At 41.9% G+C, this 18,530-nt stretch overlaps 1 protein-coding gene across 2 annotated transcripts in view; it reads right to left on the bottom strand.

Moving 5' to 3' along the window:
* Positions 1-5,621: 5,621 nt before the first annotated feature.
* Positions 5,622-18,530, bottom strand: part of stx1a (syntaxin 1A (brain)) — an 86,404-nt gene continuing 73,495 nt past the window's right edge. Inside the window, exons 5-11 of one of the 2 annotated variants that reach the window (XM_057351551.1) lie at positions 15,606-15,680; positions 15,056-15,114; positions 14,883-14,991; positions 14,639-14,712; positions 8,572-8,709; positions 7,827-7,937; positions 5,622-5,985 (exon numbers count right to left, since the gene is read on the bottom strand). In XM_057351551.1, coding sequence (XP_057207534.1) covers positions 5,908-5,985; positions 7,827-7,937; positions 8,572-8,709; positions 14,639-14,712; positions 14,883-14,991; positions 15,056-15,114; positions 15,606-15,680 — 644 coding nt within the window. In that variant the 3' untranslated portion in view covers positions 5,622-5,907. Of the gene's footprint in view, positions 7,938-8,571; positions 8,710-14,638; positions 14,713-14,882; positions 14,992-15,055; positions 15,115-15,605; positions 15,681-18,530 lie in introns of both variants that reach the window. The other variant, XM_057351552.1, reaches the window with a different exon arrangement.

Consider the following 18,530-nt stretch of genomic DNA (forward strand, 5'->3'; position numbering starts at 1 on the left):
TACCATACCATATTTTCTACATTTCAATTATTTATTAGTTATTACCTATATAATTTATACATTTAAAATACATTTACCAATAACAAGGCTAAACAAAGGAGAAATAAAAACGAAGGCTATATCTTACCTAATGTAGGAGAATCCGCCTCTTTTTCCGATTTGCGTAGATGTCCACGATCTTCTCTTCAGGTAAATTTGCAGTCAAATCGTTCTCTATGTGCAATAGGATCCGGCTGAGGGTTGAGCGGGTGTGTCCGTTGACGCGCAGCGGTACTGCTGGTGCTGCAGGTTCCACGGCCAGATGTGTTCTCTGATGCGGCCTCGATTGCTGTGTCAGTATTAGCGGCAGTAGAACAAAAATCAGACGTTTCAGAGTTAGGTACCTCCACTCCTTTAGCTGTAGGTTTGTAAAAAAACGTCGAATATCCATTTTGCATATCTCTCTTGCGTTTAGACTTAAGCGGGAACAGAACGAGAGGAGAGGGTCTTGACGTTTAGACTAAAGCGGGAACAGAACGAGAGGAGAGTCTACTCACGCGATACTTTGAGTTTCGCGCCAGAGGAGAAAACATTCATTTTAAAAACATTAATTTTAAAATAACTTAGGCTTAACTTACTTACACTAAAATAATAAGATAATATAAAAAAATTGAGAAAATGTGAAAAAAAAATGTTTTAACCATAGCTCTGGCAAAATCAATTGGCTCTCGTCTGGGGAGGCGGTGCCCCTCTAAACTCCGCCCCCCAACAAGCCTATGATTGGCAGCCAGGCAGACTCTAACTGTGAGTTCAGACCGCCGCCGTCGAGAGCGTAAAAAATCGCTCTGGCCGCACTGCCAACAACGCTGTAGAAAGAGTCTTGGGCGCTCTGACGTAGATCGAAATCTTATCTTGTATTTAAAGGGGCCGCAAGCAAACAAGCTTGTTGATCTTGTGCAGACTGACCACAAGAAAATTATCGGTGTAAAGAACTTTATTGTAGTTACACGTTTGCTAACGAAAAAAAAACAAAAGCCATTTGTGTGGTTTTTGTGTTCATGGTTAAGTGCTAGTCTAATTTCAACATTATAGGAGACATTTACTAGCCTTGGTCTTTAATTAACATTAATTTGTGTGCAACCTACATTACAAACTCTCCTGGTCGAAGTGTAACGTTATAGCTCTAATGCAGTTGGTCAAAGCGGTGTTATTTTGAGCAAATGAATTTAATTCCCACTGGAAAACAAGCGTTCTGTTGTTGCATATAAATAGTTTATTTAATATTCTGCAGCAGTAACACTGTTTTGCATGCTCTGGCGCTAAGGTTAGCATGAAATTCCCGCTTATTTACAGACAATGTATAACGTTAATGCACATCATCAGCAACTCACCAGGAACACAAACAATCTCAGACACCTTGGTCCACGCATCATTTGTTTTATTTATGTCCCTGTACGCAAACAGGGATGCGTCGTATAGGATTGGGAAACCCGCCACAGCAATTACCAACTTCTCCATTTTGCTTGGGAACTAACGTGGTCGGAACCAAAGTTTACAGGAATGCTTTCTCTGGAATCATCTCAAGTGATGGACTTCTACGTTCCGATTGGTTGCCGCCGAACCGCGTCATAGCTCATTACCATAAAGTTGACCTGATTTCAACTCTCCTTGACGCTCTCAACGGCCAAGACGCGCTGCGCCGCTCCTCGCCTCTGGCTCACATTGAAAATTAATGACTTCCGGCCACTTTGACGCTCTCGACGGCGGCGGTCTGAACGCACAATAACACCCCCACTGAGAGAATTTGCTTTTTAAGGTGTGTAAGAATGAAAGAGAAAACAATTTGGGCTATATTTATTTCGTAGTAAGCCAACTGTTCAAGAATAAAAACTTTTAATGGAGTGCATTTTCTTAATTATGGTAAAAAAGCATCTGATGTTTTGATGTAGATTTATATTTAGCCTAGTTGTCTCTGGCCTGAACAACACAGCTTCTGTATCATAGAGAAATGTTAAACAACATATATGCATATTAAGAACACATTATGCTCATTAGGTATTGTATATACAAATAAAGAAATAGGCATAAGCAGTTGAATTACAAACATAAGTTTCTACTGCATAATGCTTGTGTGGAATAATCACCATATAAAATACAGAACTATATAAATAACAACAACAGGACAAGAGTGTGGTCGACTTAACGCGGCGCTGCGCAGACTGATCAACGTATGACATCAAAGTACCGCGGGAGTGATTAGAAAGCTCTGCTTGCTCTTTCTGGCATGATGACCTCAAGTCTGTCCCAAAAATACACTCCCATGTACCCTTGTGGACTTGGTGTGCAGGTCTGCACTTCCTGACGTCACCAAGTGTGGAATCAGGAGGTGTTTATAACTGCTGACCGCATTACATAGCCTAAATATCACGTTATTTACTTTATTTTATGAAACCTGCTTAACATATGGAATAACCGTTTTATAAAAGTAATAAGCCCCGCGAAGCAGTGGGTTACAAGTGCATTTCCTAACAGCTAAGGGGTTTGAATGACTCCGCCTCGCATCGTGCCACCACGCAATGTATTGTGTGCTCGTGCTTTAGTTCCGCCCACTGCACGCCTCCAGGAGCACGACTGTTTTCGGAAATAATCATACAGCTGCATTTGTCTTTTATGAATGTGAGAAAACTAAAGACTCTTCGGACAAATAAAGTATGCAATACTTGTCACAAATCACAGTGAGGGAGAACCCAAGTGCAGGCAGCAGGAATGCAGGGGTTAACAAAGACTTTTATTAATTAATAAACACGATAACATGAAACCAAAAAACCCACAATGGGGAAAAAACAGACACGATAACAAAACAAGAATTCAAACAAAAGACTTCCCTCAATGGGGCAAAACTAGAAAATAACAAAAACTTGCGACACAATATCAAAATAAACAGGCAAGGTAAGGGTAGACAAGGCAAGACGAGGGGTATCCAAAAACACAGTAGACAAGACTAGGGAACAATGTAAACGTACTCACTCTGTGACACACACGACCACCACAGAGACACGACCACCACAGAGACACGACCACCACAGAGGCACAACAACCACATACAATGACCGAGCAACAAGACAATGAAACATGAGGGCATTTTAAAGGGAAGACAAACGAAGGGTAATCAAAGAGGGCAGGTGGGAAACATTAGACACGGCAGGGAAGCAATACATGAAATGAGAGGGGCGGGCCCAATGACAAGACACGAGAAAGCACATAGAATGTCAAAAAGGTAAACACCCCTTGGCTTCTCACACTAAACATAAGGCTTTGCCACGACTCTGCCACAAGACCAAGAAATCCATGACAAGATAAAGCAGAGTCGTGACAATACTACTCTATAGGAACTCAAGATTAACATGAGAAAATGCGTGTGTTACCACCGCTTTAAGGGACATCATTTTTAAATCATGTTCTTTTCTGTTTGCCAAATAACCCTGCATATGTTCAGGCTCAGGGTTGAGTTTTTGCTTTAACCCATGGTTCAGTACTTTGAATATCATATTCATCACAGGCTGGATGCTCTTTCTGAAGGTGCGCTCGTGTCCAGGATGTGAAGCATCAGTTTATAATGTCCCCCTGTAAACACACCACTTTCTGACTGTTACAGGCATTAAACCAGTGTCGCCATCATCAACAACCAAACATTAGAGATCCACCACAGACTATGTAACGGTCCTGTCTGTGGTTCCCTTGTTTGTAGTTTGCCTGTTGATTCTGACTAGCCCGTCCCCTTGTTAGTTACATTGGCATTCATCACAGACCACACCCACCTCATTAGTTGCCATGACAATTCATTTGTTCTTTAACACTTTCGCTGTGTATTTATACACCTGTGCTTGCCATTGTCTCTTGTCAGTTATTGAATGTAGTTGTGTTTTTTCTTGTTCCTGCCTCGCCATGTCACGCTCATGGTTTTGTCTCAACCAAGAGTTATTTGAAAACTAATACTAACTTTTTTGTCTGTGTTTTCTTTCTTCCTGTAGAGCAGCTTTGAAACAATGCAACATTGTAAAAAGTGCGATATAAATACAATTGAATTGTTTTGGATTGAACCTTTTTGGATTTATCAAACTTCTTTAAGATCCAGTTTCTATGTTTCATGTTTAGGTCTGCACGTTACAGATTGTTTAACAGTATGTGTCATGGTTCTGCCCCACCTTGTCTTGCTTTTCTTGACCTAGTGGCAGAACCATGATAGAACCTCTTGTTTTATGTGGAGAGAGTCATTTTGAACCTGTCGGCCTTCGATACTCTCTCCGGTCATTGTCTGTGTTCCCGACCTTTTGTATCTCTCGATACTGGTTGTTTAATAGTTCATACCCCACACCTGTTCCCCTATGATTTGTCCCTTTATTTAATGCCCCTGTGTTCTCTGTCTTGTGTCGGTTCATTGTACTCTGTCGTGTTTCGTGTGGGTGAGTTCTTGTCCTATTAAGTGTAGCTTAGTCCTGTGTAATATGTTTGTTAATGTTATTTTTAGTCTTGTTTAGTGTAATTAGTCTTTGTTCTAATTATACCATTGTTTTCCCCCTCGTGGGTTTTTGTTTTGTGTGTTTAATTATTTATTAAAAAAGCCTTGTTTAACCCCTTACCCGCTGTCTGCGTCTGGGTCCTCTCTCCTTGTCTGTTGACTCACCCACCACCCACACCCGTGACAGTATGTTTCATCGTTCATCAGCTGGAAAAAAACATTCCAAAAGTGATATCGTTCTATGTATCTTTATCGTTATAGTTGTGATGTGAACCACGATATCCTCCTATATAAAGAACAGGTTTTAAAGGGGTCATATGGCAGAAGTACGTGTTTTTCTGTGTATTTGGTGTGTTATAAGTTGCCCATGCATGTATTAGACACGTAAAATTGCACAAATGAAAGTGTGGGAACAAAAGATGCATTCTATCTAAAAGTGAATGCTCAACCAGACTTGCCTGAAACGCCTCGAGTAACCACACCCCGGCGAATCTACGTAACTTCGTAACATGATTTGAATAAGAACACCCAAATCTACACGTAGTTAAGGTGGGCGTAATTGTAAATCTCATTGTATCGCCTTGGATCCTGATGTTCCGAATATGGTAAGAGGCGTTACATTTCCGTGAAATGCTTGCAGTATTTGACCAATCACTACGCACTGGTGAACTGGCCAATCATAGCACACCTCGCTTTTCAGAGCAATGAGCTTTGTAAAAAATCAGAGCGTTTCAGAGAGGCGGGGCAAAGAGGAGATACAAACATGCATGGTATGTGGAAAATACAACGTTTTTTTTACTTTAAATGGTGTATACACATTGCGTTACAATAATATCCGTTTTAGCCGTGCAATATGACTCCTTTAAAACTTCATTTTTTATAGTTATAGTTATCATGTGAATGCCCCTTTACAGTGATATTAACTGTGATTACTAAATGTCAATGTAAATCTTGTAAATTATATGCACATTATAATATTGTAAATAATATACTTCAATTAAACAATTTACAATTTCTGCCAATGAAACATGAAACATGAATGTATTTATTTCAGTGAAGTTTCATCAATGTAAAATGTATAGAGAAAAACATGGAATAATACCTTTGTATTTTATACCATACTTTGTCTTTATTTGATTTTACATCTGTTATTATTAATTATAATGTATGTAAATCTGCTTTGCAACAATGAAAACTGTAAAGCGCTATATACATCAAACTGAATCGAAAGTGCTTTGTAAAACACACAGGATACATGAAAAAGCAAGTGAAGCTGATTTTGATAGCACATAGCTCACATACAGTACGCAAAAACAGGAAAGCTGTAAACGTTAAACTGTATGAAATATTGTAAATGGTTTCTTCATGTGTGGATGAATATGTTGGAATGGCTGAAGAAGAACTGCTGCTTAGCTCAGTCCAATGGCTAATGCGATGATGACTGTGAGTAGACAAACAGCCACACAAGCCCCTATCAGCATCAATTTCTGTGAGGAGAAATAGTGTTCAATTCACACTATTTGTTTTCTGTATGCTTTTAAAATGACAAAACACAGCATTCATTTAGTTGTCAGGGTTCCCCAAAACCCTTTATACACCACGGACCTGTTTTGGGTTTAAATTTTGTCTGAGAACCGGGGGGTGGAGGCTTGGGGAATTTGGGTGGATAAGGTCCGACAGTAGCGTTTTAATGGATGTTTACGCTGGATAATTCCATCTTTGTTTTTCAGAAGCCTGAGGGGGTGATGTCAAAAACATATGTTTCAGCCCTTTGCATTTCGATCCTCTTCATACAGCAACACTTATGATTAGCGACGTACATTAGCAAATGATTCATGGAGCAATTTCTGTGCAATTCTTGGATTGATTGTGTTTTGGAAATGTGTTCAAACTCTGTGATCTCGGACGCGCTGGAAGTGAGACAGTCCTGGCAGAAAAGTGTAAGCGAGGTTGTCTGTAGGAGTCACGCCTACTACTGTATGTAAATGTGGATTGTGGCTCTTAGAGGGCAAAACCCACGATAACTAATATAGTGCTATTACGCAGCTACTATACACATTTTTTCTGGGTACTGGGTTGTGACCTGGTGGTTGGGGACCTCTGCTCTATGTTATACTGTAACTTTAGTATTTTGCACAAAAAAATGGGATGGCAAATGCTACACAGAAACTGCATTGTTTTCCAAACATGTTACTTTTCAATCCTGCATATGAAAGATGCCTTATGCCATATTACTAATGACTTTTAGTACAATCATTTATACCTCTTTACTTAGTCTAAGTTCCAGACATCCATTTCTAGACATTTCTAATTTATAGGAATATACAGTCTCCAGATTCTATTATCCCACAGTATATCAAAATACAGACCTTGCTGTTATTACATTATTGGAATGGTTCCTCAGGGTTCAGGGTTTAGCCCCCTCATGTTCTCAAAACAACCTAACTTTGATTTATAGTGTGTTGCTCCGGCCTGTTGACATCCCAAAATGCATTTGAGATATCTCAGCCTGGATGAAGAAATGCTATTTTGAGGCCAACCCGCTTGTAAATATGTAAAAAAAACTATGGTTGGTTTTGCCCGATTCTCATTTCCTGTCTGTTCTTGTCAGAAGACACAGTACTGGCATATTATCCCTCCATGCACCAGGGAAACTTCCGAATCAAATAGTTTTATTTTTTTGCGTTTGTCTTGCAGTAACTCAAGAACAGAATAAGATTATTATTGCTTGGCAGCTGTGAGACATGTCATATCTTGAATATCATCTGGAGAGGGTTTATTACACTATAATGAGAAAGAAGAGACTACCCCTCATGCTGTTATGTATTCCATCTGCTATGTATTCCTTGTTTGTGGACATATTAGTTATTTGCTGTTTATGTCATGCTTTGTAGTTTTTTATAGTTTTCGATGTTGATTAGGTTCCCCAGGTGTTTCCATTTACCACGCCCCCTTGTTATCTTGTTACGCTAATCTCCCCTGTGTATATACAGTATATTGTACTTGTGTTTCACTTGTGTGCTGTTAGTTGTTGTAGGTGTTATGTGTGGTTTCCTTCCGTGTCGTTGTAGGGTTTTCTATGTCATTTAGTAAAGTTTTCCTGCGTTTAGATCTGCTGTTTTGCCTGCTCATTGACATCAACATGACACATGCAGAGTAGACAGCCGGCAGTGATTCAGTCATTGGCTTTCTTCATGCCTGAAACTGCCTTCCAAACGTAATCCACTGAGTGCTCCACATACTCTATCTATCATCTCCAATGGGAGATGGAAAGCAGCAGAAAAAGGAAAAAAGAAGAGTTGAGTGGATTGGCTGTGGTGTTTCTCACCATCCTGTTTGTCTTCTTCATTTTCACAGCTGCTTTGGTTTCTTCTTTGGCCTTCAACACATAATCCTGAGCACTGCATACATTCTTCTCTATATTATTCATTAACTCGCCCTGCAAGACAGAACAAATGTGATAAAGTAATGCGTTTATATTGAAGTCATGGTCGACCATTAAATATAAGACATATAAATATAAGACACGCGATTTTGTTTTGGTAATGAAATCGTGAAATTAACCAAACAACGAAAATGAATCATCGAATGACAACACATACTGTATAGTGTCATAAATATACAGTATCTCACAAGAGAAAAAGCAGACAGACAGGTTGTGTGGAGTAAAGAAAATCCAAAAGCTGAAACCACATTTCAAGCAGGTGATGGATCAGATTAGTGAAGGTTTTAGGACTATCTGACACGCCATCAGTAATATCAAAATATCATTCACTTCAATGCATCATGAGAATAAGTAGCAGGAAGAATACAGTGCCACAGAACTCAAGACAGCAATTAAAGAAAATAAATGAATGACACGTGTCTGAAAAATGTGCTTGTGCTATGAAATGCAATGCTGAATGCACTCTTGTTGACCTCACATTGTAAAATGCATATCGGTGATGCAATGATGCAAAACAATTGACACCACAGGTTGTAATGTCTACTCTTTCATGTATGGTCATCTGTGGGTTTCTCCACAGCAAGAAGTTGTGTCGTATTTAAACACAATTTCAGACATTTGCTCTGACCTGACTCTCCACCAGCATCATCATGTCCATGAACATGTCGTGCAGCTCTCGCAGGCTTTTCTCCAGCCGGATAATTTCACTGTGTCTCATCTTCATCTCCTTCACAGCCTCTTCAGTCACACTGGACTCTATGATGACCTGACAACATTCACGTCATTGAATTACTACTGTCAAAGGACTATCACGAGTAGTAATAAATGGCACTGGACAACTGTTTGGATCAATCGTTCTGGAAAAAAACAGACGGAAGGGGCAACTAAAAATGCGGCACTCAGTACTGAATAGGTATATATATATATATATATATACAGGTGCTGGTCATATAATTAGAATATCATCAAAAAGTGAAACTTGTATATTATATTCATTCATTACACACAGACTGATATATTTCAAATGTTTATTTCTTATAATTTGATGATTATAACTGACAACTAATGAAAATCCCAAATTCAGTATCTCAGAAAATTAGAATATTACTTAAGACCAATACAAAGAGAGGATTTTTAGAAATCTTGGCCAACTGAAAAGTATGAACGTGAAAAGTATGAGCATGTACAGCACTCAATACTTAGTTGGGGCTCCTTTTGCCTGAATTACTGCAGCAATGCGGCGTGGCATGGAGTCGATCAGTCTGTGGCACTGCTCAGGCGTTATGAGAGCCCAGTTTGCTCTGATAGTGGCCTTCAGCTCTTCTGCATTGTTGGGTCTGGCATATCGCTCTTCACAATACCCCATAGATTTTCTATGGGGTTAAGGTCAGGCGAGTTTGCTGGCCAATTAAGAACAGGGATACCATGGTCCTTAAACCAGGTACTGGTAGCTTTGGCACTGTGTGCAGGTGCCAAGTCCTGTTGGAAAATGAAATCTGCATCTCCATAAAGTTGGTCAGCAGCAGGAAGCATCAGAAGCGTCTCGCCTGGGCTAAAGACAAAAAGGACTGGACTGCTGCTGAGTGGTCCAAAGTTATGTTCTCTGATGAAAGTAAATTTTGCATTTCCTTTGGAAATCAGGGTCCCAGAGTCTGGAGGAAGAGAGGAGAGGCACAGAATCCACGTTGCTTGAGGTCCAGTGTAAAGTTTCCACAGTCAGTGATGGTTTGGGGTGCCATGTCATCTGCTGGTGTTGGTCCACTGTGTTTTCTGAGGTCCAAGGTCAACGCAGCCGTATACCAGGAAGTTTTAGAGCACCTCATGCTTCCTGCTGCTGACCAACTTTATGGAGATGCAGATTTCATTTTCCAACAGGACTTGGCACCTGCACACAGTGCCAAAGCTACCAGTACCTGGTTTAAGGACCATGGTATCCCTGTTCTTAATTGGCCAGCAAACTCGCCTGACCTTAACCCCATAGAAAATCTATGGGGTATTGTGAAGAGGAAGATGCGATATGCCAGACCCAACAATGCAGAAGAGCTGAAGGCCACTATCAGAGCAACCTGGCCTCTCATAACACCTGAGCAGTGCCACAGACTGATCGACTCCATGCCACGCCGCATTGCTGCAGTAATTCAGGCAAAAGGAGCCCCAACTAAGTATTGAGTGCTGTACATGCTCATACTTTTCATGTTCATACTTTTCAGTTGGCCAAGATTTCTAAAAATCCTTTCTTTGTATTGGTCTTAAGTAATATTCTAATTTTCTGAGATACTGAATTTGGGATTTTCATTAGTTGTCAGTTATAATCATCAAATTAAAAGAAATAAACATTTGAAATATATCAGTCTGTGTGTAATGAATGAATATTGTCATGGTTCTGCCCCACCTTGTCTTGCTTTTCTTGACCTAGTGGCAGAACCATGACAGAACCTCTTGTTTTATGTGGAGAGTGACGTTTTGTCCGTGTTGGTCTTCCACTCTCCGGTGTGGCGTCTCTGTTGCCGCCCTTTCGTCTCCTCGTTATTGTTTGTTAATTAGTTCATGCCCCGCACCTGCTCCCTCTTGATTTGTCCCCTTTATTAGATCCCTGTGTTTTCTGTCCTGGGCTGAATCATTGTACTGTCGTGTGTGTGTCATATGTGGTGAGTTCCTGTCTTGTCAGTGTAGTTTAGTTATTTTGTATTTATTTCGAGTGTTGTCTTAGTCTGGTTAGGTGTAGTTAGTCCTTGTCCTTGGTGTCATGTTTTATACCCTTTGTGTTTTGTTATGTTGACCCCCCCCCCCGTGGGTATTTGCTTTGTACTTATATTTTATTAAATGTCTTGTTAACCCCTTACCCGCTGTCTGCACCTGGGTCCTCTGACCTTGTCCTCACCACCCACGTTCATGACAGAATATAATATACAAGTTTCACTTTTTGAATGGAATTAGTGAAATAAATCAACTGTCAAATCAACTGTGTCAGAAACAAGCTGCCATAGTGCAGATAATGTATTCCAAATAGTGTAAGTAAGGGCACTATAGCGATTGATTCATTTGTTTACTTAGTGGCGTAAACTTTTATCACAGTACTAATACTGTCTGTAACAAGAATAGACAAATATTGTCCTTAAAACAAACTAATGTTTTATGTATGTAAGGCGAGAAGAAGAGTGCCTTAGTCTAGCATTTGCCGTAGAGTCAAAGCCGATATACTGTCATAAATAGCCGCTGCATAGAGCTTTATCTTTTAAAAGATGAGATTTAGGCCAAATGACAGAAAAACCTGAGCCACACTGTGGCAAGGGGGGCGTGGTTCAGCGAGGTCTGCGTCGAGTGGGCCAGGCAGGAGAAGAACGGTGTGTAAGTAGGTCAAATACACATTGTGAACACCTGTGTCTCATTCCAGTGATTGGTGAGGAGAGAGTTAAAAGCCAGCTTGAGCGGACGAGGAGTGAGAGAGCTGCTGAGAGCTCGAGAACGCCAAAAGCGAGAGAAGAAACCTTGAGAGCAAAGACTTACTGTTCTGAGTTATTGTTGGATGTTAGCGCAGTGGCGCACAGCTTATTTTGCATCATTAAAAATTCTTACCGATTGTCTCTGCCACGCCGACCCTGTCTCCTTCCTTCATCCTCATTTGAACCTTGTTACACTGGTGCCGAAACCCGGGAAGGAAGGAGAATGCCGCCGCCAGGATTTTAGATTTAGATTCAATTTATTGTCATTGCACATGTACGAGTACAAGGCAACGAAATGTGACCTCTGCATTTAACCCATCCAGAGAGTAGTGAACACACGCACAGCAAGTGGTGAACACACATACCCCTGGAGCAGCTATCACTGCAGCGCCTGGGGAGCAAGTAGGGGTAAGGTGCCTTGCTCAAGGGCACCTCAGTTGTTACCCGCCGGCCCTGGGAATCGAACCGGCAACCTTCTGGTCACGAGTCCGACTCTCTAACCATTAGGCCACAACTGAAAACTGGAAAGGGCCCTTCAAGGTCACACGGCGAATTGGAGATCTCAATTATGAGGTGGTTCGATCAGACAGGAGCGGGGCACATCAGATATACCACCTCAAGCTCCTAAAAAAATGGAGTGAGGCGGACGCAGTGATGCTGGCGACGGCGGTGAGTACAGAGGAAGATCTCGGGCCAGAAGTGACCACTAAAAGTCAATCTCTTGCTCTGGCCCCAGGTGGAGATCACCTCTCGCCCTCCCAGATCACTGGCGTTGCCAGATTGCAAGCGGAATTCGCGGATGTGTTCTCGCCCCTGCCTGGCCGCACTAACCTCATCGAGCACCATATTGAGACTAAGCCGGGTGTGGTAGTGCGCAGCCGGCCGTATAGGTTACCTGAATACAAAAAAAGTTGTTCAGAAGGAATTAAGTGCTATGCTAGATATGGGGGTAATAGAAGAGTCCAGCAGCGATTGGGCGAGCCCGATAGTTTTAGTCCCTAAAACAGACAGATCGGTACGATTCTGCATGGACTATCGAAAGGTGAATGCTGTGTCAAAGTTCGACGCATATCCAATGCCGCAGATTGACGAGTTGCTTGATCGGCTAGGTGCTGCTCGTCTTTATTCGACACTGGATTTGACTAAAGGATATTGGCAGATCCCCTTATCTCCCTTATCCAAAGAAAAAACAGCTTTCACCGCGCCGTTCGGTTCACATCAATTCGTCACACTTCCATTCGGCTTATTCGGAGCTCCGGCCACCTTTCAACGTCTCATGGACCGCCTACTGCGGCCGCACACTGCATATGAGGGCGGTTTGGGCTCACTGAGAGGAGCCGGGCTGACGGCTAACCCGAAGAAGTGTGCAATTGGGCGTGTGGAGGTAAGGTATCTAGGCTTCCACTTAGGTCACGGTCAGGTGCATCCCCAAATTGACAAGACGGCAGCGGTTGCGACCTCGCCGAGACCCAAGACCAAAAAGGAGGTGAGGCAGTTCCTGGGGCTAGTGGGATATTACAGAATGTTTGTACCTAATTATTCAGACCTCACCAGTCTGCTGACTGACCTCACTAAAAATGAGGCACCAGATACTGTCCAGTGGACAGAGCCGTGCCAGCAGGCTTTCACCCAAGTGAAGACTGCTCTGTGTGGAGGCCCGTTATTGCACTCTCCTGACTTTACTCTTCCCTTTCTGTTGCAGACCGACGCATTGGACAGGGGTCTGGGGGTGGTCCTGTCCCAGGAGATAGAGGGTGCGGAGTGGTCGGTGCTGTACATCAGTCGCAAGCTCTCAAGGAGAGAGACGATGTACAGCATCATTGAAAAGAAATGTTTAGCGACCAGGTGGGCCATCCTCACCCTCCGCTATTATCTCCTGGGGCAGGAGTTCACGCTCTGTTCGGACCATGTGCCCCTCCAATGGCTCCACCGCATGAAGGATACCAACGCGCGGATCACCCGTTGGTATCTAGCTTTAAAACCCTTCAAATTGCAGGTGGTCCACAGGCCGGGGACGCAGATGGCCGTAGCTGACTTTCTCTCCAGGAGGGGGGGGGAGGCTGCAGGCCGGATGGTTCCCCGACCTGAGTCGGGTGGTGGGTGTATGTAGGAAGGGGGGCGTGGTTCAGGGAGGTCTGTGCCGAGGGGGCGAGGCAGGAGTAGAACGGTGTGTAAGAAGGTCAAGTACACATTGTGAACACCTGTGTCTCGTTCCAATGATTGGTAAGGAAAGGGTTAAAAGCTAGCTCGAGCGGATGAGGAGTGAGAGAGAGAGTGGCTGAGAGCTCGGGAACGCCGAAAGCGAGAGAAGAAAACTCGAGAGCAAAGACTTACTGTTCTGAGTTATTGTTGAATGTTAGCACAGTGGCGTACAGTTTATTTTGCAAAATTAAAAATTCTTACCGAGTCTCAGCCACGCCGACCCTGTCTCCTTCCTTCATCCTTGTTTGAAACTTACACCCACATTGCTACAATAATCGGTGTAGGCTGTAAATTTATAAAAACGTAATGCATTACACTGGGACATTAAGCGTTTTATGATGCCGTATGTAGACATATTTTGTAGTATTTGGCATTTTTTACAATTCCATTACTGGGTATATGTGTGTGTAACGAGATAAAGCTTTAACCCGCTGAGCTTTATATTGAAGTAAATCCTACATCAGTGATATGATTGGCTGCCAGGTGGCGCTATACCTCAGTGAAGTCAAATCTGCAGCCAAGCTGGCGTGGGTAAGTCGTGTCTGTGGTAGCATCCACAAAATATAATTTTGTGTCAAATATTAGACACTGTATGCACAAGGATTAAACGCAGTAAAAAATGCACAAGGATTAAACGCAGTCAAAAGTTGATTGACATATGGAGTGTGTTTTCTGTTCATATCTTGGTAATTGTGATTGTTTCATTCTGTTTGATGTAAATGTGATCTCCCCATGTGCGTTCTAATGGGATGTATTTTGTATAAGTGGAGCTATAATGTGATCAAACTGAGCACATTTTCTCTTTAACTGCTCAGTGTGCACGTAACCATATCAAATAAATAATCCGAGACCAGAGCGTTCGTGTGTTGATGAAGGGTGCGACAAAATGAGCCAAATTTGCAAAGGTCACATGTATAATAATCAGCTGTGTCCCCCCCACACTTTCTTAATGGCGGCTATGCCACTGGATGTGTGGAAAGAGCCGAGGAAAGATCCATACCTGTGCATGAATATATAGCATGGAGAAAATGAATGAGAGTTTACGCTTACCCCTGACGTGAAGACGGATGGATTGTCTCTTTCCAACATGCTCTCCAGCTCCACATCACTCGTATTTCGTCCCGCTGCACATACGCGAACATACTGTAAACAGCTGCTCACTTGTATAAGACATCACGTCATGTAAACCAAGGTGTATATTTGTTTTGGAGTTGAGAATATCAATGCTTTTTTTAATCCTAAATGACATCTTTTAGTAAGCTCCGCCCATGAGTGTGTGCACGTGTGTACTCACTGATCTCCAGCTGTCTCTGGATCCGTCCTTTACAGCGCTCCCTGTAGTCTGACTGCGTGGCATTGTACTCGCACATCACTTCAACAAATTTCCGTGACAGGATGGAGTGCTGACAAAACCAGCGACATGTTATACAGATGCAGACAGAAGAAGATCTGTGTGAGCGATCTTACCTGTGTTTCACGTATCCTCACATTCACGGTCTCCTCCTGCTCTACGCTCTGCTGCATATCTGCAAAAACAACACAAAACACCAATGAAAAATAAAGAAGAACATGCTAAATAAACCGCCGTTGGAAAAATCTCTTCACAGTTTCACAGCTCTGAAAAATGGAAAAACTGCTGCATTGAATGAAACCATAATCATTATTGCACACAATAAAACAGGGTGGTGCCTCTAGTTTGGGAGAAGAATTACATACACATAATGACTTATTTACTGAAAAATAATCTAATGTCGCAGGTGAAAAGAGAATATAAAACACTGTAATGATTCGAGCTCACGCTGTTATTCAGAAACATCGTTGACATGTACATGAACACTAGACACAGTCCAGACATTTGCAAGCGTTTAGCTTCAGACACATGACTGAGACTGGTCTGTGCAGATGTGCTGCTGAGTTTGAGACCCTTCAGGAATTTCAATCTGAAAGACTTCCAGCATCATCTTCACTACTGACACTACTGAGTGTAAAGTGTCTGTGATGCGGATGAAGAACTCACTCTTTAACTTGAAGTGTACTTTATTAGCCAGCGTCTTGATGTCTGTCATCAGCTCCTCTAGTTCAGCTTTTGTTTCTGTTCCAAAAAGACAAAGAGACAAAGACCTAATGCACACAGTCACTTTCTTTTCCTTCTCTGTTCTCTACCTGCTCTTTATTTGCGTTCACACCGTGACTTGATATTTGATGATGTAAATGTTCATTACATACAGGATCGACTCTGTTTACAGAGGCACAAACATTAATTTCCTAATAACTCAATTTCAATGATTTACTGCTGCTGACAGCAACATGGCCTACTGTAGCTCAATGGTGGCACTAAAGCTAATTCAGAAACACCAGCAAAGGAATCCCAGATATCTAAAATTTCAGGTTTCTTGTCCTGGCATTGAAAGAAGAATGCTTGTGTTTCCGTCCTGATTGTATTGGAGGAGCGGGTGCAAGTGTGACAGGTTTAGTATATGTGAACATTTGATCTTTTTTTATTATTATAATGATAGTTTGTTTTTCATTTGAACCCTCTGGGACTCTACGGTCAATTTTTACCTCAAAATCATATCAGAATGAGATGACACTTGGAGACTTCTGTCACATTCGCTATCTGAACACACAAAAAATATGGACATGATTCCTATATGTTAAAGGGTCAGACAAAAAATTGTCACACTTTGCTCCTGCATGGTCAAAAATGACCAACATAGGAAATTAATGGGAAATATGAAAAAATACGAAAACTCAGAGAATCTTTTGGTGGTTCAAACTACAAATCAGACACTGTGCAGAAAAAAAGTGCACAGGAATCAAGCAGGGACACTCTAAAACCACCGGGTAGTGGCCGACTGTAAAGGAACTGGGAAAGCTCCACGCAGGAGGAGTCCGAAGACATCCCCCATGAAGCTCTCCTACCCTGCTTGCCACGGAACACGTGGGTCTGTCATGATCCTGCCACTAGACTAGAAAATCATGAACATAGGAGGCAGAATCATGACAGAATAACAACCCTTGGAATGTCGCAACTGGCCAATCAGAATCAAGTATTCCAGAGCACCGTGTAATAAATAAAATCAACAAATGAAAAAAATACAAAAGAGTCTCTCTCTCAATATCTCTCTCCCCATGCGTGAGCATCTGCTGATTTGGAGAGTGATTGCGGTCCTTCTTACTCATCTTCAAGGTCTGTCAGTTTTTAAATGTGCTTCTCACTCACGGGTTTTGCATACATTTTCTTCAGTATATTGTCACAAAGTACTGAAAGTTATATCGGTGGTTGAGGGGGTAGTGTCGGACAGTTTTTAGCTGGCGGCCACAACGATGGCGGAGAAGGAGAGTTTTGAGCAACTCACCCGACAGCATGGCCTTAAGGTGCTGGTGTTGTGTAATATTCAGTTCCCATAAAAAATATGGCCTTTTGAACTACGTGCAAGCGACTGGAAGGGAGTGTGTTGTCTGCTCTTCCCTAGTTTGCTAAATTATTTCGTTAAGGTAATAAAGCCTAATGCTCATATGCCCCGTTTAGATGTACAACTGTTTATGTTATTCACATAATAGGCTAAAATGCTTATCGTTTTGCATCTGCTTTTATAAAAACGCTTTCTCATGGCCATGTGGCAATTTTTTTGCTGTGTAGCTTACGTGGATGATACTAAACGATACTAAATCAAATCGAACACATTTCTCTTTTTTTTGGCGTTTATTTTCAAAACAAAACTGGGCCCTAGTTGCTGTTGTTGTTTTTTCTTTTCATTACTTTCATTGACTGCAATTAATCTCAGATGTGGTTCGATGCATGTTCAAATAAAGATTTGTTTAAATGTTCTCTGGTCTTGTTTTGAGTTGACTCTTGTCAGTTTTTTTGTCAAGAGCCTTACAACAATTCAAAAGAACAATGAGCAGGAGATAGGTGTTTATGGGTGTTTTCCCTATGAGCTAAAAGGCCATTTAGGAGAAGGGAGAACTAACGACAAAATTGACATTTTAAACATATTGCCCATAAAAGGCTTTGCTTCTAGTACTTAGACACACACACACACAGAGTCAACTTTTCCCATTTTATTCATGTATAAACACATGCAACAATGCATTAGACATTGGATGCGTTAAAAAATGAATGTTCTCTCTGGATGCACAATCACAAGAAATTACATAGTTAAATAAATAAACAGAAATAACACAAATTAAAACTCAGATATATCTATATTTTGTTTAAATACAGATTTTGCAAGAAACTGCTGGGACACTTCCTCAGTTCATGTTTTATGTGTGTTTAGGAATATGTTTGCACAAATATACAATGCACACAAGTATGTTTAAAGCAAGTATGTTTAAAAAATGTAAATGATGGTTATAATAGTGATTAACAGTCCAACCAGAATATTATAATGTTGTGTTTGGCAATCTGTTCCTTGCCCATCATCCCATCACACTGAAAGAAACATAACATATAAATCGTCTTGGTTACGAATGTAACCTCGGTTCCCTGATGTAGGGAACGAGACGTTGTGTCGAACCGACAGAATGGGGTTTGTCTTGAGAACCTATCATCTTCTGAGTATTTAGAAAAGGCCAATGAAAATTGGCGAATGAAATTTGCATGCCGGGCTCCGAATTTTGCATGCCGAAATTTGCATGAAAGAGGGAAAGCCGGCGTGCTCATTCATTCACCTTTGGTCTGAGGAGCCTAAAGCATCCTCCCCCGACCGCTGGGGTGGGCGGCCAGTGTTGTGGCATGAGGGACACAACGTCTCGTTCCCTCCATCAGGGAACCGAGGTTACATCCGTAACCAAGACGTTCCCTTTCTGTCGGTCTCTCGACGTTGTGTCGAACCGACAGAATGGGGTTCCTATGGAAAACGCCACAGCACTGAGCCGCGTCACAATCTCTGCGGAGCGACGTTGACTGGCCTGGGCGAGTCAGACGAACACGCTA

This window comes from Triplophysa rosa, linkage group LG14 (assembly GCF_024868665.1).
Source record: "Triplophysa rosa linkage group LG14, Trosa_1v2, whole genome shotgun sequence".
Lineage (NCBI taxonomy): Eukaryota > Metazoa > Chordata > Actinopteri > Cypriniformes > Nemacheilidae > Triplophysa > Triplophysa rosa.